Source organism: Onychomys torridus, chromosome 19 (assembly GCF_903995425.1).
Source record: "Onychomys torridus chromosome 19, mOncTor1.1, whole genome shotgun sequence".
Taxonomy (NCBI): domain Eukaryota; kingdom Metazoa; phylum Chordata; class Mammalia; order Rodentia; family Cricetidae; genus Onychomys; species Onychomys torridus.
The window spans coordinates 43,960,364-43,985,580 of record NC_050461.1 but is presented as its reverse complement, the minus strand read 5'-3'; the positions used below and the strand labels follow the sequence as shown (position 1 = coordinate 43,985,580).

At 38.0% G+C, this 25,217-nt stretch overlaps 1 protein-coding gene across 1 annotated transcript in view; it reads right to left on the bottom strand.

Annotated features, from left to right (window-relative positions):
* Positions 1-314: 314 nt before the first annotated feature.
* Positions 315-25,217, bottom strand: part of Stxbp5 (syntaxin binding protein 5) — a 133,540-nt gene continuing 108,637 nt past the window's right edge. Inside the window, 7 exon segments of the mRNA XM_036169293.1 lie at positions 315-3,537; positions 5,850-6,070; positions 9,638-9,749; positions 11,307-11,472; positions 12,206-12,575; positions 13,364-13,603; positions 18,701-18,751. Of these exon segments, the coding sequence (XP_036025186.1) occupies positions 3,496-3,537; positions 5,850-6,070; positions 9,638-9,749; positions 11,307-11,472; positions 12,206-12,575; positions 13,364-13,603; positions 18,701-18,751 (1,202 nt within the window). The 3' untranslated portion in view covers positions 315-3,495.

Below are 25,217 nucleotides of genomic sequence, written 5' to 3'. Positions count from 1 at the left end.
TTCATCTACAACTGAAAGTATATTCTCTAGCAGTGTATAAATATAACATGTTACTGTGTGACTGTAAAAACAACTCTGAAAGTGTCATAACAAAGACCAGTAACACCGAATGTACAGCGAATAATTTCCTTTGTTTTTAATCTTGAAAAGCTCTAGAAAACCCCATTAAAGGTTTGAAAACTGATTGGTTTCAGGTGCAGCTAGCAGCATCGTCATGATTTTGGTATGTTTCATACACACACATCACTTGATTTAAACCGAAAATGCAGACAAAATGACAATAAAAGGTCATTATCTAAAAAAGTGCAGAAAAATTCAAGTTTAAAGTTCAGTGCTCTTTATTTTGCAGAAACAAATAAACAAAATCCCCCAAGTTAAAATAAATCTTTGCCACAGGGGGAAAAAAAAATTGCCTTTGGAGATAGCTTTACTAATGTCACATGCGAAATGCCTTGAGCAAAGCACAGATGATTCGAATACAGAGCTTACGGTAAACTTGGAACCAATTTCCCATTCCTCAGCAGTCTCCCAGCATCCCTTCATCCTAAAGGCATGTACACCTTCAGGCTTGTTTCACACACGCAGATGTCTACCTGAACTAACTGGAACCGACAAGAGGTTCTAAGTAAATACTTCTTAAAGGAATATTCTGATGAAATTGCAGTATACTCGCACACACAGAATGACAGAGGTACACAGCAGTATTTTCCATGAAAACCTCAAATCAGGAAGAACAGGTTTTTTAAATCCACAGACGAGTTTTGGAAATACAGTATGACTGAAACGCGAGCCAGTGTTAAGGTAATGTCATATTTCAAACAGATGGAAAGATTTGGATGAGATGAAATACTTTGAACAACAGTATCCTAAGCACACATGGACTGATTTTAGTTTGCAAAATGAAATGAATTGGGTGTGTGGTACATACAGAGAAATCTCTTCCTGTTAATAATGTTAACTGCAGAATGCTTGGATTTCAGAATCAAAGACATTTAAATGTGACCAGTGCTGAGGGCACAGAGCACACACACACACACACACACACACACACACACACACACACACATGCTTTCATCTTCTGATTTTTTTATTTTGACCTTTTGTTGTTGCAGCTGTTGGATTTCCTGAAACTTTGGCTTGCTGGTGACTTCTTTTTGCATCAAAAAAGACAGGAGTGGGTTGGGGGAGGCAGGCCATCTCAGGCTGCAGTCAGTCCCCTGGGTCATACATACTGTGGACTATTTTATTTACAGAATCAAGCACAGCTTGGGAAGATCATGTTCTCTATTCAAAAATACTCTGTACTTTCTAATCCTAGTCTCCTAGTTTGTTGTGCACAATATGTAGATTAATTTAAAAAAAGAAACAAATGATTTAAAATGACACATTAGGATGTTCTTATAAAATCCATCTCAGGTAAACACATCTACTTCTCTATTAGTAAATAATTACCACTTTAATTCATCTTATTTACATCAGTTAAAATGACTATAGAAAGGAATCTGATACACAAATAATAGAGCAAAGCAAACAGCTGTGACTCCACACAGAGTCAGGCAGATTGTTACTTTAGTGCTTTTCACCTTTTAAAACTCTCGACTGTTGATATTCATAAAACTATGCCTTTTAAAAGGGACACAATTCTTCCTATGAGGTATCATGAGACATGGGTTTAGCGGACAATAGATAATACAAATTAAGCAATTTGTCAACTGCCGTACGTTTGGAGCACAGACATGAAACAGAAATGTCACTACTCACTTTCTACAGAATGCGAAACTTTTAAAAATGATCGTAGTTATAAAACATTTTTGTCTTGATCAGTTCTCTACCACATATATTTAACTCTTACTTGATGCTATTTAAAATAAACTTTGATGTAAACTTTTATATCCAGTAGTGCACATTATAAAATGTAAACAAAAGGTTTTATCAATGAAAGAGAAACAGGTGAGTGAGAGGCTGCAAAACTGAAGATGTCTTACAGGGAATGTCACGCATCACATGGAATAGAAAACAAGCAGGCTTTCTATCAATTTGTGCTCTGCTTATTAAAGGACAATGACTCGTTACAGACTTTCATAGAAGACAATATATAAATTTCATGCTCCCCCTTCACTTCTCCCTTTGTGGCTTTTACAATTATAACCCCCAAGTCTGTGTTAGAGACTGCGTTCTTTCTAGGCTGTAATGCTAGAGCAGGAACCAACCACTCAGGGTCTGCCATTTAATGCACATCTCTCTTGATTACAGAAAAAAATTAGTTACTGAAGTGAACATATGTTCCTTTCCTTTTTTGCTTTTAGTATTTTGAAAGGATATATACAGATGTGTGATGTAGTTCTACAGGAGATATTTGTAGGTCATTAGACTAGACTCTTGGACAATTACTGACAAAAGATGCTTGCAGTCTTCCATGCGGCAGCATGTGCACTAAGATTTTACTGGCTCATCACCTGAGTGTACTGGAATTGTTAGCAAATAAAGGACATGTTAAAAGGGGAGCTGAGCATTTTACTGAAATGATGAAACATTGTTGTTTTAGCAATTTTAATTAAATAATGCAAGGGTACATCATTTGGTTAAACATTTTATAAAAAGTCAAGCAAAATTAAAAACTTAGCCAATTTCAACTTTTCTACAAATATAACCAGTAACTCTTTTGGTCAAATCTACCTTTAGCTGAATTAATGTGAACAAGGACAAAAGACATTGAAGAATTCTCCTCACCACAATGGAGGGTTTCTTACTTTTCACACCGCATGGCCACTACATGGAAACTCTCAGAAGATGAGCAATTCAGTCATGCGCTGCACTTTTCGATGAAAAGTGATATATCACCTTGTTTTGCTTTTGAAAAAATAGGAACTTAACACAAATATATAGTAACAAGAATTGAAGAGGATCCCATACACAAGCTATGTGTATGCTTTGATTACATAAAGCCCACCATTCAGCACAGTCTAAAGAGAAGGGGACAGTTTGTTGCTTTCACTAATGATACTGATGATCAGTCAGCCTGGGAGAGAGTGAGTCCAGACAGCTGTTCATAATTCAGTCCCAACACAAATATGACCATTTCGGACTTATAACTTCTGATTTATTGCCTCTCCCCACCTCGGATCAAACACTGACGGCAGATATAACGGCACAAAATCTTTTGGCATATGAAAGTTTAATACAGGAATGATCCAAGGAACAGCCCACCAGGACTTCTCAACATCGCTTTGTGTTTTCATCTTTCAACGTGACCCCGCTAAGTTCTCAGTCTGTCAACTCACAGCCACCACACACCATATGCTCCAGGTCACACGCGGGTGAGTTCTCAGGGAAAGCCATGTGACTGAGGTAAAACAGAGCTTGATTGTGCTGGGGTAGACCAGTCCTCAGCAGTGTGCATCCTTTTTATGTTATCTTTCCCAAAGACATCAATGACATCAACAAGGAAATTTCCTTCTCTTTCTGGCTGAAGTTGGTCTTAGTGGATTCTGGTTGTCAGAACTGGTACCACTTTTTATCTTTGTATTTCAGCATCATCTAAAAGAGGGGGAAAAAAGAAAAATATGTTTTCAAAATTCCAGAAAACTATTTATAATTGGTATCTATAAATCATATCACCCTGAAACATTCCAGACTGGCATTACACTTCAATTTATTTAAAGTAGCAGTAATTTTTCTACTTAGATGAAAAATGGCTATGTTCATTAAACAAACAAACAAAAAAAAACTATCCTAGAAGATGCTCAAGTTTCTGATATGTATCATAATTTCTTTTTAATGTGTGACATAGATTAGTGACTCACTCGGTGAATAACTTAAAAATAACTCAACTGCCTGTCTCTAGAACCGAAAGAATCAGGGAATGAAAGGTGAATAAAACTGCCTCACCTCACATTTACTAAGAATCAGGGAACGAAAGGTGGAAAAAAAAACAAAAAACAACAAAAAAAAAACTACCTCCACCTCACATTTACTAAGAATTAAGGAAAGAAAGGTGGAAAAACTACCGCCACCTCACATTTATGAAGCCCTTGCCGTGAGCCAAACAACACTGACACACCTTCCTTGATTTTAAGTGATCTGTGCAATTCTTGGGGTTTGTATTATTTCCTCCTCATGTTCTAAATAAAAAACACAAGGCTTCCAGGTTTTATTCAAGGTTATCAGAATGGTGGGTTACTGGGAATTGGGCCTGGCAATCTGAATTCAAGAGCCCAGGAATGTACCTCAGTGCACTGTCCTCATTAGACTCTCAAGTACATCTAAGAACTGCATCTATAGAAGAGAAAGACAGCTGTGCTCCTTGTCGATTGGGATTTGCAAACACTATGAAAGGGACGCAAGTGCTTGTGTTGTGGCAACAAAAACCTTGTTCAATGTTGAAGGCTATTTGCTTACACTGGAGATGCTTTGGGGCACTCATGACTCCCTGGGATGCTCTAGACAGGTACCTTCCCGGTCGAATTATGTCCTTCATGCAACACCAGCAAAGAAGAGATGACTATTGGTTGAACAACTAAAGGAATGCTAGTATTATAGAGACTTGATGCTCTAAGATAAAAGTAACTTTGATACTATTCACTTGGGCAAGAATCAAACGCCAGTCAAGAAAGCAAAAACGAGATGTCACCAGTCCAGAGCATGAAGGAATGGCACACAGATGCAAAAATAATAATATGTACTTTACAGAAAGGCTCTTCAGCCCATAAAAACATTTTTACTTTATATGCATGAATTTTTGCCTGCATTTTGTACATGTACCATCTTATATTGAGAGGAAGCCAGAGAAGGGCATCAGATTTTCTGGAAGTGGAGTTACAGATGGCTGTGAGCTGCCATGTGGGTGCTAGGAACCAAACACAGGTCCTCTGCAAGAGCAGTAAGCACTCTTACCTGATGAGCTATCTCTGAAGCCCACAAATCATTTTTTCATAAGGCCCTGTGTCAGTCAACAAAATATAGTTGTGTGAGCATCATTTAGAGATCCCTATACTTCACAGCACCTGTTTCTCAGGTCAAAGAATCTACTACAGCTGAACCACTACCCCTCTGAGGAGGCCCAACTTACTCAGGGTCAGAGAATCTGAGCTTGCTTTACCCAGAAGGGCTGGATAAGGGCATGATTTGACCATGGGTGTGCTTACCAGGTGTTTGAAAGGGTCTACACTTCACTGTATGGTGTGCTTTAATCTTGCAAGGGGAAAATCTTTTGCCTCTCTTCTTGGTATATTATAAAAAGCTATTTGAATAAACCTTCAAGGCCGTTGTGTATTGATCCAGGCCCTTCTGAAGTTATCCTGTGTTTCTTCTTTCTTCTCGTCAGCTAGGTCTCTCTTTCTAGCTAATATTTTCTTATCCCTCTTTCCTCCACGTAAGAACTTAGAATAGTGGGGAAAGGTGGGACCTGGACTCCCACGGTCTCCCACATGTCTCCATATGCACTAGTGTGCAAGGCACAGAGACTTCAACATACTAACTGATTTTTGTTATTTAGATCTACCTGGAAGAATTCAGGAGACAACAGAGTTCCTTCTTAGGTTAAGGTGGTTGCAGACTCTGGCGAGTTAAGGGAGGTTGGTATTTTTATTGAGGTCCCTGACAACAGGCTCAAAGCTTCTGCATTGCTTATGAAGGTCCCAAGGTGGGCATGTGCCTTCAAAATGCACAGATTTCAGGAAAGACCAGAAACCACTGCCATATTCTTTTAATGGTTCCCTCTTGTGGTAGAAGTCGGAACTTGCAATTTCACAAAATATATGCTTGTAGAAGTAACAGAATATACAATATGTTGTCATTGTGACATTTGCTTTATCTAGCTTTTTGGGTGACTGGCCGCATGTTAGGCGTACCTCATGAGCATGTTTGGAAAACGAGTCTGCGCTGGATAACATGGCTGCAGTTCTTTCTTCCAGGTCACCAAGCTTCTGCCCTCTCTCATCCAGGGCCAACCTGGCTCGGGCTAATTCACCCACCACTCCAGATGCTGCTCCTTTCACACCCTCGATCCCACCAGGACCTGGGATGTGCTGCGCAAGGCTCCTCGAGGCCCTTCCTGAGGAGGACTCTCCAACTGGAAGGTTTGAATAACAAAGAAAAAGTTAGTAAAAGTCCTATCACATGGCAGCATCAAAATAAAAGTTTCGGATCATGTGGTAACACAATTAGAAATTAATATTTAATTTTATAACATACCAATAGCAAGGAAGGAGAAAGGATAGGTGGGGCTGTCAGGCAGGGAGAATATATTGAGAGAGAAATCTGGAAAGAGAGATCTAAGATCTAGTAGTCAGAGGAGGAGGAGGACATCATGGGCCAGCTACCCAGCTACACACCAGAAAGCCACAGAGTAAGAGCAAGACAGAAGTAAGAGAACAGGAAAAGCCCAGAGGCAAAAGGTAGATGGGATAATTTAAGTTAAGGGAAGCTGGCTAGAAATAAGCCAAGCTAAGGCTGAACATTCATAATTAAGAATACGCCTCTGTGTGTGATTTATTTGGGAGGTGGGTGGCGGGCCCCCTAAAAGAGCCAAACAACAACCTACTATATGTTTGAATTATCATCTTCTCTTCTTGCTATTTATTTTTTGAAACACAAGGTTTTTCCATAGATGAACTACAATTTCCCTCCTTTATTCTCTGCTTGTTTGTGACTCAGGTGAAATATCAAGGAACAAATGACTAACTGAAGTGACAAAGATTTATTTCATGTCCTTCCAAGAGTTTTGTACTCTAACCCTCAAGTAGAAGTCCTTGATCTTTTGACTTAATTTTCATGTTGCTGGTTTTTATCCACTTGAATATCTAGTTGTGTCAACATTATTTGCTGAAAGGTCCATTATTTCATCTTTGGATTTTCTTGGCATCCTTGGAGAAAATCATTGAACATAAAAGCTCTAGGCTTTTTTTTTTTTGGACTCTCAATCATATTCTGTTGCTTATGTTCATGCCAATATCCCACATCTTACAGATCATAGCTTTCTAGTAACTTTTGCCATGGAAATGTGTGTCCCTCTGGCCCTCTGCTTTCAGACTCTCTGCTTATGGAAGGGTCAGCTTCACCTCCTCCATTTCATAAATCTTACTATTATTTTGTGCAAAGATATAGTTTAGATTCTGGTGAGATGATTTAGATTGGTCTGAGGAGCAGCACTGATACATCAGCAGGAAAAATAAAGTCTTTAAATCCAAGAATGTGAGATGCTGTTCTGTTTATCTGTTTACCTATGTTTTAAAAAATAATATTCTCAAGTTTTAGTGAGAATGTCTTTCACTTCTTTGGTTACATTATTTCTAAGTGGTTTATTTTATAAATCAAAACTCTACCAGACTTTCCAAGAAGAGCTAACATCATATAATGTACTCCCCTATGCACCCCATATAATATAAAGAGAAGAACTTCCCATGTCTGTCAGGAAGGCTACACTACCCCAACACCAAGACCACACTGAGATCTAATGAATTTTTTTTTTTTTTTTGATGCTAAGATAAAAGGAATTGTTTCCTAAATTTCCCTTTTGGATTATTCATTGCTATCATATAGAAACATAGGTAACTTTTAGAGATTAATCACAGATCCTTTGACCTTGCCAACTTGCTTATCAGCTTTATCTATTTTTGGTTCATTGCATTAGGAACTTCCATAATTAAAATTATGTTATCTGCAAATACAGACAGTTTGACTTTTTCCACTCTGACCCCACTTTTCCTTATCTTGTTTAATTATCCTGGTTGGTGCTTTAGGACAATTTGAAAAGAAGTGAAAGCTCTCTTCTGAGTTTTCACATAAATTTATCATTAGCCACACTGTGGAGGAAGAACTTAGATTAGAATGTCATTGAGCATGTGTGTACATATGTGCAGGCATGCACATATACACACTGTTGTTCAGCAGTTTTCTTGAATTGCAGTGTGTTCCTGGAAGGAGAGGGAAGCTCATGAGACTTGGGAGGTAAACAAACTTCATGTCTTGAAAAGCAGGAACTTGGATGAGTCTCTAAGCCCTGTCTCCAGCTTTACAGGAATGAACAGCTGCTGTGGAGGGGCATGGTCAGCTGAGCTGCCGAGAGAGAGACTCCTGGACTGTCCAGCTCTCTGCAGCTGTGCAAAGATCTCTAGGCTTGCAGATCTTCTAGACATCACCTGTGTTGGGCTGTTCTGAGTTGCATCTGCTTTTGAGTCATCCTTACTCCTATATGAAACTCCTCACTGAGAGGCCTATTTACTAGTAACCCCCAACAAAAATTCATTGATTCACCAAGTTGGACATTGGTACAGTCATTACTTTGGTCAGTGGTGGGTTCCCTTTCTGTAATGAACACATATGTGCATGCTGTCTTCCCAGGAAAAGTCCCTCACATCCATGCATCCATTCATACATGTATGCACCCATCCATCATCCATCCATCACCTTGTATATGGTAAGGCAAGCCCCTTTCTACTGAAATTAACACTCAACTCAATTTTTCTAAAAATTAATAACTATTGCAAGATAGAAAAATGTCCCCCCTCCTCATGATGGCTATACTTCAATTTCTGGAAGGTGAGGATATAGCAGCCTATAATAGAAAGGGGGCTTCCCACGTGATTAAGCTAAGGACCTGGACCTGGGCTGGTTATCTTGCATCATGTAGGCGAGTGCAATCAAATCACAGGACCCCTTAAGAGACAAGTATTTTTAGTAGGCAGGAGATGTAGATTCAGGAAAACAGAGATGTGACATTGTCTTCCTTGCCTGACAAAAAGGGGCCATGGAATAGGGATGACCCCCAGAGGATGAACAAGGCCAGGAAATACATTCTTATCCAGAGTCCCCAGTGAAGAACAGAGTGCTGGTGGTGGCAGGACAAACCGTGTTTATTTCTAACAGACAAAACCAAAGCCTAGACGCCTAGTCAGCTGGGTTGTTTCAGGTCAACAGATTTGTGGAATAACAGCAGCGACAGAAAAGCAATATAACTAATACTTGATAAAGAGTTTATTTTAAGGTTTTGTATATTGATTTATCCAGCAACTCGCTGATTTGTTACTTGTAAAGCTTTAGCTACAGATTATTTTGCCCTTGACAAGGACAGCAGGACCTTGGTCACTCCTCACTCACTACTTCCCAGCTGCTATGAGACAACCAACTTTGCTTCCAGCAGACTGTTCTCCCTCACCCAGCTGGAGGTTGGAACTGTAAACCATGTAGAATCTTGATGGACTACAGCTTATAGTGGGAGAAGGCTTGTCCAGCATGTGAAAAGCCAACTTTTTCCCTTTATGTTGATTTCTCGATGTTATTTTATAAAAGGGACAGAATTGTAACACAGTCGTCAAGTATTGGCAGTCACAAAAATAAAACAATAAAGATCACATTTAATGTAAATAAGAACATGTTTTCTAGATTACCAATTTAAAGTTGTAAATACCATTTTTTAGCCATTTGAAGTTAAACTAATTTGGTTCCCTGAGAATAATATTTTCCTGATTAAGAACAGAATGACAAAGTAATTTTATGCCTTTTGTTAAACCATGGATATATTAATTATTGTGATAAATATGAAAAAGTAAACACAGTTTATCCATGTAACAAAATATTTACATGGATTGAATGTTTTTGTCTTAAAGGAATATAAGTCAGATTAAATCAGCCAACTTACATAGTTCTTCTCTGTCGAGAGACTGTGCACCGCCTCCAAATAGGCCTTTAAAGAAGCCCCTGTTGGGTGCTTCTGGTGTTTCTACAGGAGTGAAGAGCTCACCCAGCATCTCCTTTAAAATAAAAACCAATTATACTGTTAAAGCTCCAGGGAAACAAGACATTTAATTAACAAGGTCACCACTGTAAATGCTGTAATGTGGTGACAATTCCCTTGAGTATGACTCACCAACAATTCATAAGAAAATTACAAGTGGTCAGAGCAGAAACACACTGACTTACTCTAACAGTAGGTTCCCAAGACCAGATTTACTAAGATGAATCTGCTGTTTTCCCCTCCTACCTATTATTTGTTAGCATTAGAGCCAAGACAGCATGCCTGCCTAGAGGGTAAGGAGACGTAACTTGTGTCCAAGACTCTCTTGGTATGTATCCCAGGCTAGTCTGGAATATAAGATCTTTTTCTGAGTTCTGGGATTGCACTGCCATGCCAGTCAGTGTTTGATTTTCAAGATAACATTTAAATCTAATTCAAGAAGAGCTGATAATCTGCCTGAAACCAGTCTGCCTTCTAATAGAACATTTTCTACCAGCAGGCCAAGGCATTCAGTGTAGCAATGGCCATAGTCAGTTTCAGAATTATCATCTTGAGTGGAGCCAGACAAGCTGTCATTTAGATAGGTCTACTTTCTTTGCATGAACATGTAATTTCCACAACCCTCATTCTGACGTGTGAAAATGCAGAAACCCACAGGAAGAGGGAAGAGTGGCTTCCACATGCCAGTCTCCCCTGAGCTTTTGGTCAACGTTCTTCAGACAGAAGAGGAGGTAAGAGCAAGTTTGGAGGGAAGGATGGCTACCAACAGGGAGTAGCTAGGAGCACAGCTCAATACATGACTGACCCATGGTAAACATGATAGTGGAGAAAATGCTCCACTCACTCCCAGCAAGACCAGGAACAAGATGTGGTGCTCACCCTCTGCCTTCCCACTCTCTACAGAGCGTGTGGTCTTTGTGAGAGCACAGAGACAAGGAGATAAAGGGATGTGGACAGAAAGGAAGACATCCTTTATATTCTTTAACACAAAGTGTGATTGGAAAATGGCTTTACTAACATTTTAATACAGTTACGGCTCGTCTTAATTTCTTATGTGGCTCTGTTTAGAAGATTAGAAGTTTATGCTTTTGGCCTGCAGCTAAGAAACCACTGCCTAACACAAGGTGACAGAGAACTTTTTCCCCTTTAATTTCCTTTTAGAAGTTTTGTAGTTTGGGGCTAAAATGTAGCTCATGATCTATTGTGACAGCTGTAGAAAGCAAATTAAGTAAGTCTTAGACAAACATTACAAGTCTCTCTTCCCATTTGTAGGTTCTCGTTTTCATATTGATCTGTAAAACTGTATGTGTATAGATGACACGAGGGAACAATCAGGACTAATTAAGGGGCAGGCAGAAAAAAGGAAAGGCAAAGGGTGTGGGAGTATGCCCCAAGTATATTATATGCCTACATGAAATCTATGCTATGAAACCCAGATAATAAAATAATGTGATAAAACATAAACCAAACAAAAAGGTTCTGTGCATTCCATGAGAGAAGGGGACAAAGACAGTATGAGGGCCCTCAGAGAACCCTTAAGTTCTATAGAAATTCTAATACTTGTGTTGCTCACTTGAAGATTTTCACACGTCTCTTGACTGTAGGTGAGTCTCTGGATTTCTGTAGGTGAAACAAGGTATAATGCTTGTCCATTGTTGGTGAAGCAAAAGGTCCTGGCTATCCGCATGTTGGTAAGGGGCAAGTAGTAGACGTCCAACAGGGGTCTTAAGCTTGGCAAACTTGAGGGAAAGCAAATATTTGTTAGTAATAGGCAGCAAGTTATTTATAGGGTAGGTACAATATACAATGACACTATGTATGAAGATGCAATGTGAATACCTCTACTCTGAAAGCTAGCCTAGAAAACTGATGGCAAAAAAAGAGAAAAATGGCTGGGGCTGTTAAATCATATAGTTTATATAGCTGAGGGAGGGAAAACGGGGTTCACATTGCTCACATCCTTGTTTACCATTACCTGAATGAAAATAAATTCTCAGTTGTGGTGATATATTGTGTACCCTAAGAAACTTGCCTGAGGATCAGAGGACAGAACCATTAGATTAGATATAGAAGTCAGGCAGTGGTGGCACACACCTTTAATCCCAGCACTTGAGATCTCATGCCTTTGCTTGGGAAGCACACATGCCTTTAATCCCAGGAAGTAAGATGTCAGGGCAGAGAAAGGCATATAAGGTGTGAGGAAACAGGAACTCATTCGCTTCAGGCTGAGGATTTTGTAGAGGTAAGACCTAGTGGCTGGCTGTTCTGTTTCTCTGATCTTTCAGCTTTCGCCCTGATAGCTGACTCTGTGTTTTTTTTTTGTTTTTTTGTTTTTTTTTTTATTAAAAGACCACCTAAGATTTGAACAACACTCAGTGTATATGACTATGAACACTATCTTTTTCAAGCTGAATTTTATACTGTGATCCAAGCAGGAATGCTGTATGTGTTTAGAAATGACCTCATTCTTACCTGAAAGTCATGATGTGGCCATTGGCACAGAAGCAGGCGAGGCAGACACTGTTGCTCAGTGCTACAACGTCTCCACGAAGCACAAACGACGTCTCAGTAATGTTCTGCTTATACGCACAGTTCTGGGTTGGCAGTGAGATTACCTTTGCTTGCTTTTCAGAACATATCACTGCATACTGGTTTTCACTAATTTCCTGAGAAGAGGAGGGGGAGACTGAGACAGGTCGCCGCTTTTTCAATTTCTCCTTTTCGTCTTTTTCTTCGGGAACGATGTGCTCTTTCCAGGGTTCGTATGCAGGTGGCATTAAGCAGCCCGTGGCATCCAGAAATGCCATTCTCAAGATTGCACCTTTTAACCTCAATATAGTACCTAGAACGTAGAAGTTTAGTATATACTTCCATTTTTAAATTCAGAGCAAATATGCTTATTCCAACTCTGACACTAATACACACAAATATGTTGAATGCACATTATACTGAATATGTAATTGTATAAGGTCACTGACAAAATCCCAAACTCAAGCCATGTTATTTATGAGTCTGGAAAAATACGTCATCATTACATGCTCCAAACACAAACATCAATAGTTAATAATTTATAGGTTAATTAAAATAATGAATTTTGCACACACATATCTGACCTGCAGATTAATAAATCAATGATATGCTGTTTCCTTTAAATGTAGAACTAAAAACTTTATTTTGCCTAAAAAATAAAAAATAAAACTAATTTGTGTGCACAGGCACCTGTGGAAGTGGGGGGCCGACTTGGGGAGTTGGGGCTCTCCTTCCCCTTGTTTCTGAGGCAGGGCTCCCTTTGCTCTGTGCTGTGCAGTCCAGGCTGGCTGGCCCGAGACCAGTGGGCCAATTTCTCTGTCTTACCCTGACATGGGGGTGCTGGGTTTACAGAGGCCTACCACCTGCTTTGGGCTACTCATGTGAGTTCTGGGGAGCTGAACTCAAGTCAGTAAGCTTGGGTAGCAAATGATTTTACTTGCTAAGCCTTCTCCATAGCCCTAAGAAAAATTTATTTCTTAAAACATGGAACTGCCACTAATACCATCTGTCTTTACAATGCTTGGGTCAGTAAACGCTAATTAAGCCAGAGCATGTCCCACATGGAGCACACATCTGCATGCAGCATCAGGGCATACGCACCACTTGGAGACACAATCACTGGCTGGAGGAGTCTTTGCTCGGGCCCTGGGGGAAGGTTCAGTGTGATGATGAACACTGTTCCCAGCGTTGTTCCCACCCACAGACAGGGGGACGGGGAGGAGTCCGCCTTGCGAGTAAAAGTTTCACAGAAATGAAGAGCAGAGATAGCTTCTCGGGATTCCTTGTCAATGCTGGTTACACTTGAACTCCGTGATCTGCTGAAGGAATTATCTTTTACATCTGAAATGATTCAAAAGCAGGATTGCTTTAGTTATGAAATATTACATTTTTTTTGTTGTTGTTGTTACAAATTTGATCAAGTTGTTAAATTTACCCCAAAGCAAAATCTATGGCATATGTCCTTTTAGGTGAAAAGAAAAACAATTTACTCTTATGTTAATAACATTTCCTGTTTGCTCAAATGTCAAATGCAAATAAATGGGTTTCAGAAGTGAGCAGGCACTAGCTAGCTCTCAAGGGAAACACTGAATGTACGTCCTCTGTTGTCAGCACCCACTGTTCTCACAGAGCTGGGACCTCCTTGGTAATTCATGATTAGATAAAACTAAAAATGTAAACATTTTTTCAAGTCTTTACGTGTACAAAATGCACCTAGAAATGCAGGAAGGGACAACCACTTCTGTTTCTCAGTCTGTTCACATGAACACCATAAAAACCAATGGGAATTTTCCTTATTTCCCTTGAGTAGAAACAATACTCATCTAAGAAGTTTGGCTTCAATATGTATAACTGGTATCTGGCTCACTCTTAGTGCCAGCCACATCCCTCTACTTAAGTTTGTCTATAACAATATAGCTACTGTATTTTAGTTTTTTAATTAATTCTATGTTCATTGGTGTTTACCTGCCTGTGTGTCTGTGTGAGGGTATAGGAACTGGCATTACAGACAGTTGTGAGCTGCTGTGTGGGTGCTGGGAATTGAACCTGGGTCCTCTTAACCGCTGAGCCATCTCCAGCACCCAGTGTATCTATTTTTAAATTACACTATTTTTCCTCCATTAGCTTCTTATGTTCAATTCCAATTCTATCTCAAGCCTTGGCCTCATCTCTCTGTGAACTGCATCCCCAAATGCTCATTAGACACACGCCCTGAGCTTTGTCTCCCGAGAGATCCAATCACTAATAATGCATTGCATTCTACTGACATTGGTGACATTCTGGTGACCTTAACCCTGAGGCCACAGTCCTGCTTCCATGCTTTCAATTTGTTTCCTCTTTTTGTCTGTCACCAATGTAGTTCCATTATTCTAAACTCAGGTTCTCCTCTCCATTTACCTAGATTGATGATGCCACCTTTAGTTCGTCACTGCGGATACAACTCAGTTCTATACAGCACAACCATAATTCAATCACTGTGATTAGAAAAACCCCTCAGTAGCTTCCACTTGTCTATGTAGTCATGCTCAGTCTTACTACAATCATCCAGACCCTCTTAACAAACCTCTAATTTAACTTCCTGACTCTGTCTTCCCATGTTAAACCTCTCCAGTCTGCTATGGGATCTAAATAGAGACTTCCGAGTTTTTCCAAACGTAACCTGTATCTCACTTTTGTGACCTTGCATTCAACCCTTTTGTACCAAGCAACACTGGCCATCTCAGTCAGTCCCTCAGGACTCCTAAGCCACAGAGGTCCCATGAGCTTTGTTCTCTCCCACAGTTGTCCCGGGACAGCGGAGTCATAGTCATTTCTGACTTGTCTTAGTCCCTGCTCTAAGATGACTGCAGTGCAGGGCTGGTGTTGTTTTCATGCTCTGCAGAATTTTCTACCGTTTCACTTGTAAGGTTTATTCAATAAACACTTATTAAAGATGCATCTATAACCAACAGTTTAAGCCATTTTGTTCCACTGTGCCATTAGATATATTAAAATTCCCAGAAATTTCTATCACACCTAGTACACTTCACACCTGAAATCATGGCTTTCAATGTTTTTTTTTTTAAATGTCATTAATTAAAAACACCATAGAGCTGTAATATAAAAAGGTATAACCAAATCCTTATACTCCCACAAGCTACCTGCAAACAAATTTAGATTCACAAATTGAAAATAATCCCCCAGTAATTTTATGTAACACAATTTTGATGATAGCTAGCCTCTAAACTTATAATTTCAACAGTCAGGGCCATATCTAACTGTAGTTACTAAATATATCTTCCCTTTGTTCAAGTCTGTACTTCTATGACAGATAACAACATGGTGGAAAAGATGTCTGCAATGGCATGGGGAAGACATGAGTGTGTCACCCAAAAATGAATGTGCTGGAAGTCTAGTCCTCAGAATGGTAATGCTTATAGGACATAACCTTTAACAGTAGGGTCCAGTCGGGGGTTAACATGCACTGTGACGTCACCCACAGAGGACATGTGGACAGTTCTCCAGGAACCCTGGCTTAGCAGACACAAGAAGGACCAGAGTACAAAGAGCAAGCCTGTCCCCTGTCTCTGTCCCACTTCTGGCCTTGTTGCCATGAGAACTGTCCCCCTGACACACTTTCGCACCATGATGCCATACATCATGAAATAATGTAGCCAGAAAGCCCTGACCAGAGATGAGGGTGCAAAGCAAGCAAATATTTAAAGTGTGAATTATTAATAAATAAACTCTTTAATAAAGAACTGGGTATTCTGTTGCAGCCACAGAAAATGACTGAAGTCCTTAATGTAAATGATACGACTTTCTGTAATCAATAAATACCACATTTCTGGATGAGTTTATAAAACATACTGACTATAAGAATTTATTAACTCTTTCAAATCTCCAAAGTTACTTTTCAAAATTAAGTTTTAAATGTATTTTTCAATAATAATATATTTTGTTACTTAAACAAGACAACTAACTGACAGACAAATTTAGTTGTGCCCTAGTGATAACAATCAAAATTAATGATACAAGAAAAGTTGGTCATACAAACTTCAGCAAACGAACATGTGGAAAATGTCATATTTATTAAAATTACAGACAATTAACAATAACTTAAAATTTTAAATGTTAATGCAGAGCCATGAGCATGCAAGGTATTAACTTAATAGAATGATTTAACTTCAAAATATTAAACTACATAGCAGTTTATTATATGAGTTACCTATAAAAATTACATCACCAAAAAAAACTCCTCAGGCTACATCAATGTGAGAAAAATAGAGTGAATAGCAACTAAGTTCCACCTTGATAGACACAGGTTTTATCATCTACCTAGAACTGTTTCAAATCAAGTGAGAATTTTCAGTAGTTCATGAAATACAGCTCCATCTATCCTTATTAAGTCACCTGGTATGGGTCTCTGTGGCTTGATTTTTTTTTTTTTTTTTTTTTTTAGAAAGAGAGCAAGCTAAACAAAATAGAACTGTTAATTCATTTGTTTGTTTGAGACACTGTCTCAGCATGTAGATTAGACTGGTTTCAAACTCTTCATTTTCTTGCCTCAACTTTTAAAAGCTGGGATAACAGATGTGCACTATTAGACAACATTTAACAGCTCCAGTATGAAGAACAGAAATGAAAATTCTAAGAATAAAGCAAGGCTTTGCCAAACACCAGGGATGATCATAATACTACATATTATCATTTTTGTTGAATCTACATAATCACCTTGCAAAGTATTATCACTATTTAGTAATTAAAGAGGCCTACAAAAGCAGGGTGGGCACATATTGACTAAATTACTTGTATAATTTGACATATAGTATATGCTTAAAAAGTAGTTGATTGTAATGAATATATATGTATGTACACACACTTTTACTAGCTTTAAAAGTACTTTTAAATGAGTACTTGAGAATAGGAGACTTTTAAAGATACTGAAAGGCTCACAGTCAGTTTTTAACTGGCAATATTTAATGTTACTGAAGCCATTAGCCTCTTCAAATGTGTGATGAAAACCCTGGACCCTCGTCTAGAGTAACCATGTACAATGAAAATCTAAGAAATGCTTGGGTTCAAATTATGACTTTCATTTTTTTAGTTATAAATCTTACTTTTACAGTTTTACATAAATGTTTTTAATTAAACTTATTCTTTGTCAATTCTCTCTCTCTCTCTCTCTCTCTCTCTCTCTCACACACACACACACACACACACACACACACACACACACACCTATATCTACGTGGTACTCAGATTTTCATTTTTATAAGAAAAGGATGTTGCTCTTTTAGAAACAGGAGCAAGCTTGTATTCTATGGTTAATTTCATTACCCTTTAAGAGTGGTTCTGTAGAACTCTACTAAATTAGATTTCTTATAGTCAGAATTTTCTACTGATGTACATAATAGGACTATACTATACTAATTACCACATGATTCATCTCAGTGTAACCGAGGTAAGAGAAATGGCAGAGATATGCTGAAATTGGTATGATGAACTGGACCAACACCTAAGTCTGATGAGGACTCTAGGTAATAGTAGTGGGAGGTGGAATGACTGGGCAGCTTCCAGGAAAGTAAAGCAGGAAAGTAAAGACAGTGCTCAGTAAAAGCATCCTTCATTACTACCTCTTCAATCAAAATAAACAGACATTTCAGGGACAGGGATTCTAAAGAGAAATGTTGCTTTGCCTGTACTCCATGGATCATGTTATCTTTATTGCAATCCCATTTATCTATGTGAAATATGGGGATCTGTTATGAGACAGATTAAAGTAAAATGTGTGGATACCTCCCATTGCTTTCACAATGAATGAGCTACATGAAAGTATTATAGGAGAGTATTTCCAAATTATCATCAAATCAACAGCAACAATGCTTAATAAGACAATTTTTCTAGGGCTGGAGAAATGGCTCAGTGGTTAAGAACACAGGCTGCTCTTCCTGAGAACCCAGGTTCAATTACCAGCACCCATATGGCAGCTTCTAACTGTCTGTAACTTGAGTTCCAGGGGATCTGACACCTTCACACAGACATACACGCAGACAAAACACAAATACACATGAAATAAAATCAATAAATTATTAAAAAAGAAATTTTTTCTATATGAAAAACTAGTTATCCAGTTCAGAAATATTAAACTAGTATAAAATTAAATTTGTAGAGTTTAAGATGGTTTTTGCAGGATATAAACAGTTTTAGTAAAAATTAATTGAGAAAATTTTACTAAATTTTATTTAGAAAAAAGCAAGACAAGCAAGGAAATAAATACGTATTTTGTTCTGCCTGAGTGTATATCCTAAACACTATTTCAAAAGATGTGAAATCATGGTGCATCTTGCCACTGTAACATTGACTTCCAGTGTGATCTACATTACAATAATATTCAATCTTCTGATCTCCACTTTCCTAGTCTAAGGTTCAATTACTTTGAACACTTATTCTACTTACCTAAATCAGGCTTTAGATCAGTTGGCAAGCTTAATTTCCTTGACATCTTTGCTGAAAAATAAAATATATTTTTAAAATTCTGAGAAATATTTGACTGATTTTTATCACAGCAACTGATTTTCAAGATAGAAGTGAATAGTTGTTTTTTTGTTTTTTTGTTTGTTTTTGTTTTTTCCTAAATCTAGATTCTGGGATAATTAAAATAAGTTTATAATAACATTAGGAGTGGAAAATAAATCTTACTTCGAAATTTTTAAAAGTGTGTACTTACTTGATGTAGTATCTTTGTGTGCTTGAAGCTCTTACTTCAAGGCAGTATTGTAAACTCTGAACTTAAGAATCTTTATTGCTTAGGGCTACAGGAGAAAAGTCATTCCTCAGCAGGAATGTGTTGCAGAGAGGCAACAGTCACAAGAACAAGCTAGGACATGTGACAGAATATCTTCCTAGCTCCTCATTCCATGCTTATTGGACTCATTATTCTTTTAAAGTTAATTTTTAGAATATAAGAAATGCCTATATTTCTAAACAAATCAAAGTATTTATGCAATAAACATATTTGACTTAACCATTATATGACATAAATTAATACTTTCATTTCTATTTCAGTGAGAAAAACACAAAGTCATACTTAATCTAAAATCATGGTATTTGTATAAAATGTCAATATAGGTCTTTTATATAATAGAAAAACTAAAAGTTCATCCACAAACGTCATGGAATTCACTTTCCATCCTCAAAATCAGTTATGGTCTTAGTTTAGGAAGTGGTTTAGAGTTAGGAGTCAGTTTGCTACATCTATTATGTTAGTGGTATTGCATGCGGCATAGAACAGTGCTCCCTATGTGAAAGTTCGAAAAAAAATTGGTTAATACACGAATGCATATATTTGGTTAAAGTTTGGACGGTTAGGAGATATTTAAAGCACAGACCCTGCTAGTCCATAAGGGCGCCATGTAAACAAAGAGAAATCCAGTCATAGTATATAACTTCCACATCTAAAAAAATGACAAATTCAGTGTTAGGAATAGGCATTGGGTAGACTGGAAAGGGCTTGGGGGAGGGGTGAAGTCATCTTGTTACTTCTTAGCTTGACTGAGCTAATTAGAACATTATAACAAAACAACTGGCCACATTTATCCATCAGCCATCTCATCTTCACCAGCTTACTAAATCTGAGACAAGAGATAAAAGGCAATACATGATTAAAGTAGCTGAATATAATCATAGCTGTTGACCTCACATACCTGGATGCTGTTATACTTGATGTATCATACCCTTAGAGTTACAAGATACTGTGTCTCTTAAACAGTCTTCTAAAGGCAATGTTAAGTCAACACTTTCAAAGAACCCACAGGAGTTTTCACCAGACATCATAGGTCCAATATGGACAGACTGATAATGTATAGAATGTCATGCATCACTCAGCTTTTGAGACAGGATTTCTCACGGCCTTGGCTGTCCTGGAACTTTCTCTGTAGACCAGGCTGGCCTTGAACTCACAGATCCTACCTCTACCTCCTCCTGCCTCTACCTTCCAAGCACTGGGATTAAAGGTGAGTGCCACTATACCTAGCTCAACCTTTAAAGTTTATTTCAAATTCAAAATTCAATATATAAATATAGAAAATCAAATATCCCAATAATTGTTATAAATAACAATTTATCCCTCTTGAAGTAAAATATATGAAATAAACATTTTATTAGTACCTCCAGTAATCAGACTTGTGAGTGACCCTGCTAAAATTTTTGTTTACAACAAAATTCTGAATTTCATTAAATGCTTTTGTTTTTCTTTAGGATTTCTATTAGAAACAAATGTATATGACTTCAAGTATCTTTGAATATATAAACAAATCCCTCTCATAAAATAAAAATTTTTATTCAGCAGTAGGATTTATTATATAAAATATTGAAATAGCTAAATATCTCTCTAGCAATTTTTCAGCTGATCTCATTTCAATCATTTCTTAATACTGAGAAGATACGAGCAAACATACTAGGAAGATTCACTATAATTTTCATAACATTTTAATTATGTATTTCTGCTAATTATATGTCCCCAACCCCTTTTTAACTGCATAGCCTTATAATGCAGTGTCCATCAACTCAGCTGGTCCTGAGGTCAGCACCATGCAGTGAGACTGTGGACAGAGCACCACAGAGTAACACTGTGGACACAGTACCACAGAATAAGACTGTGGACACAGCATCACACAGTAAGACTGTGGCTGTGGACACAGTATTTAGCTTCTCTGACTATCTCTTGAAAAATACAGGGACAGGAATATTGAAGCTGTGTGACTTAACTAGTTAATAGTGTAGACCACAAGCATAAAGAGGAGGTTTTAAGCGGTGTTAGAATCATCAGGACATGTGTGAAAAAGAGCACATGACCAACACACAGCACTCACTTCCCTTAAACTGACTTCAAAAATTACTTGAGGTTTTCCTGAGAAATGAGCCATGGACTGAAAACCCAAGTTCTTAGGACAGGGAGATAAGGGGCCCTGAAGTATAGTCTTCCCATCTTAACAAATGCCACAGAACAACAACTATCTACTGGGCAAACACACAGAGGTGCCCATTGAAAACAGAGCTGTGTTTCTATTTGTTTTGCCGCAGTACTTGCTTAAGTTGCTTTAATTTTGAATCTTTGTTCTTTAATCTCTCACATTATTTCCCCTCCTCCTAGTCTCACACATTCAGGCAACTTGATAATCTTACTCGACACATGGAAATTAAAATGGACCTGGAGACCAGATCAGAGCATGGGATCCAACTAGAAATCTACTTTTAGCACAGCATGAAACAGAATATACATCAAATGGAATCTTCAGGAAAGTTAATTTTGGTTTTCTTACCAAACAGTGCTAGCTATTTGGACTGTATTTTACACACAAGGATATCTTGGAAGTATTATATATATAAAACCATTTCTACATAAACCAAACTATCATTTTTTTTTTGTTATTTGTAGAATCTCACTTCTAAATCTTTATAAAATATATATGAAGAGTAAATAATAACAGTGATCACACTTTCTAAGTGACTTATAGAAACTGTTAATAGTCAAAGAAAAGTTGCTGATTTGAAGATTACTGATCTTTACAATTTTACTAACAAAATCAATCCTACAGCATGAAGAGGCAAGCCTACTCCATATGTCCTTCGTGCATATAACTTTCTTTGTGCATGATGTTGCATTATGCTCTGCTTTGATATCTTCAGAGGTTGCTCTTCTTACACATGAGGAAGAAGTCACTGTCAAAGTCATTTGCTGGGGTAGCACCCAATGAGGAGCCAAGAGACCAAGCTGGGCTTTGGGTTCTGGGGCCAGTGTATTCCAGTTTGCTCTTGTTCACTTTTTTTCAATCTTGTCTTTGAGACAGACTTCTAGGGACTATATTATACTCAGGCAATGAGTTCCAAAGTGGTGTATAAGATTTAGTATTCAGACAGAATTTGCTATTTTCTTCAATAAATGTATGTCAAATTTTTATAAACTTTATTATAAAAAACCTTGTAAAAATGACACACAGAATTTGATTACAAGCCATTTCTCCCAGATTACTGTGTAGTAGAATAGGGCCATAGCCAGATTATCAATTTATGAATCACATAGTATGTTTATACTACGTGTTTTGTACATATATATTTATATAAATACATGTGTGTGTACAGTGAACAGTGGAACTGGACCCCTGGGGTACACATTTTGCTTTATCATTTGGCTGTGGAGCAAACAGATAAGTCACAGTCAGTCCCCTCATCTATACAACACAGAAATAACAGTCCCTGAGATTACTAAGTGCTAGTGCAATGCTAGGGTAGCATAGTAGATCATTATAGTAAAATGTTCTTGTGTCCTCTGCCTCTGCTGTATTGTCAAGGCAACAATAAATAAGAAAAAATGGTTTATTTTCTCATGCTTGTGGGAAGGGAAAAAATGATCGAAATATACTGCATGGAAAAAATTATTTCAAAGAAAGAAATAATGCTAAAGTATGAATGGCAACCTGTATCACCTCAAGCAACTCACACACTATCTCTGGCACCAGCAACAATTATTCTCCAGCATGAGAAACTTAAGGACAATGCAATTCAGTCAGTAATCCAAGGTGGTTCTCTCATCACAGTCCAGCGTGAGTCTAATTCTTACCAGGCCACCACAGAATTACCTAAAGACACGGCTGGGAGTGTTCCGCAGGATGCTAGCAACACTAAAGGAGTGTTAGTGGTTTTTATTTTTAAGATAAAAAACATATTTTAATTTCTATGTGTATGAGTGCTTTGCTTGCATATGCCTAGTGGCCTGGGAGGTGAGAAACGGGTGTCAGATATGGATGCTGGGAACTGAACTTACATCCTCCTCTACAAGAGCAAATAAGCGATCTTAACTGCTGCCGAGAAATCTGTCCAGATCCAAGTCCTAGTATTTTTTTTTTTTTTTTTTTTTTACTAAGAGTGTCCTACAGCAAACATTTGTGGTGGTATTGTGTTCCCCAAAATATTGTGCACCCTAAAAAATTTATCTGGGATCAGAGAAAAGACAGCCACTAGACACAGAGGCTAGAAAATGGTGGCACTCATGCCTTTAATCCTAGCATTCCAGAGGCAGAAATCCCTCTGGATCTCTGTGAGTTCAAGGCCACATTGGAAACAGCCAGGAAGGTGACTCACGCCTTTAATCTCAGAAAGTGAGCCTTTAATCCCAGGGCGTGATGGCAGAAACCAGAAAGATACATAAGGCATGAAGACCAGAAACTAGAAGCATTTGTCTGGTTAAGCATTTTGGCTGGTTAAGCTTTTAGGCTACTAGCAGCAGTTCAGCTGAGATTCATTTGGATGAGGACTCAGAGGCTTCCAGTCTGAGAAACAAGATCAGCTGAGGAACTGGTGAGGTGAGGACACTGTGGCCTGTTTTGCTTCTCTGATCTTCCAGCATTCACCCCAATAACTGGCTCCAGGTTTGATTTTATTAACAAGTACCTTTAAGATTCCTACTACAAACATTAATCTTGGTAGCCAGTTCACTGACATTTCATGTTTCTCAACAGCATATTTCAATCCTAATTATTATTATAAAATAGATAATAATGTAAAGAGGTACATATAGAGGTTACTTATCTAATGCAGAACATTTCAACCACAAGACCTTCACAATGGAATATGGGGCAGACTCCATTTGAAAAAGGAAAGCCTTGAGATGTTTAGCTTTATTTCTATATATCAAAATTGTTGGATCAAGAAAGACACACAACAAAAATTGTTCAATATACAATAAAGATATTGCATAGGAGGAAAATGTTCCTGGTTAAAAACAATTAGGAGGTATCATATACTAGCATAACTTTGGAGAAATGGATAAAGTCAACATATTTCCTAAGAAGTAGTCCTAGGCAAGTCAGCATGACAAAAAGAAAAACACAAAGAATGTAGAAGAAACAAACACTATCCAAGACATGTCCTTCCAAACATGTTGTCCAGCCTAGAAAAATTTGTTCATAAAGTCTTTCAAATAACTGAACACATATATTTCTAGTTACATATCTACTTGAAGCAGGGAAAAGGGGAAGGTCCACATTAATAAAACTATATTGCCCTAAAATTAAAAGAAGGGGAAGGTCCACATGAATTAAGCTACATTGTCGTAGTACGAGAAGTCAGCCAGAAGATGTGGTAACACACTTAACTAGCTGCAAATTCTTTCAGGTCAGGTAATTTAAGTGTAAAAGTTACTTAATAAAATTGCCGTGGAAAAGCACTTCTGTCTACAGTGGTGATGGAACTGGAATGTAACAGGATACAATATGCTATAAAGGAAATTAGTTGCGAAGTTAGTACATAATTAAGGTAATTTAATCAATATCACCCACAAATTTACTATGAAACCACAATAAACAGTAAATAATTGACAAAAAGCCCTTTGCCCCCAAATAAACCATCTTATTTAAGGGCTAACAGTCATCCACCATTAATATAACTAAACAGGGTTCAATTTACAATTCTAAGAAAACAAGGATTTTCTAGTGGGAATGTTTGAAAATTCAACCATATATGAAAGGTTATGAAGTGGGGAAAAGTCAACTCTTTCAGCTACAGAGAAACTCACCCACTTTAGCTAGATTAAAGGGGTATGTGGTAGGAATGGTGACATCACTCAGTCCTTTATAAGTAGGAGAATGTGAGTTTTATCCCTAGAACCCACATCAAAATAGCTGGGCATGGGGGTGTACACTTACAGTCCCTGAGCTGAGAAGGCAGGGAGAGATCCCGGGGCCTCCTGGCCAGCCAGTCTGGTCAGTGACTTGGTTAGCTCCAGGCCAGGGAAAGACACTGTCTCAGCAAAGTAACGCCAAACAAAGGAAACAAGGACAAAGGAGATGGCACCTGAGGAGTGACACACATTGTCCTCTGTGTGCAAGTATGTGCACACACATGCACTTGTACACACAGTGCTTGTCCCATAATACAATCATGCACATACATATATACCCAACCACCCCCAAAATAG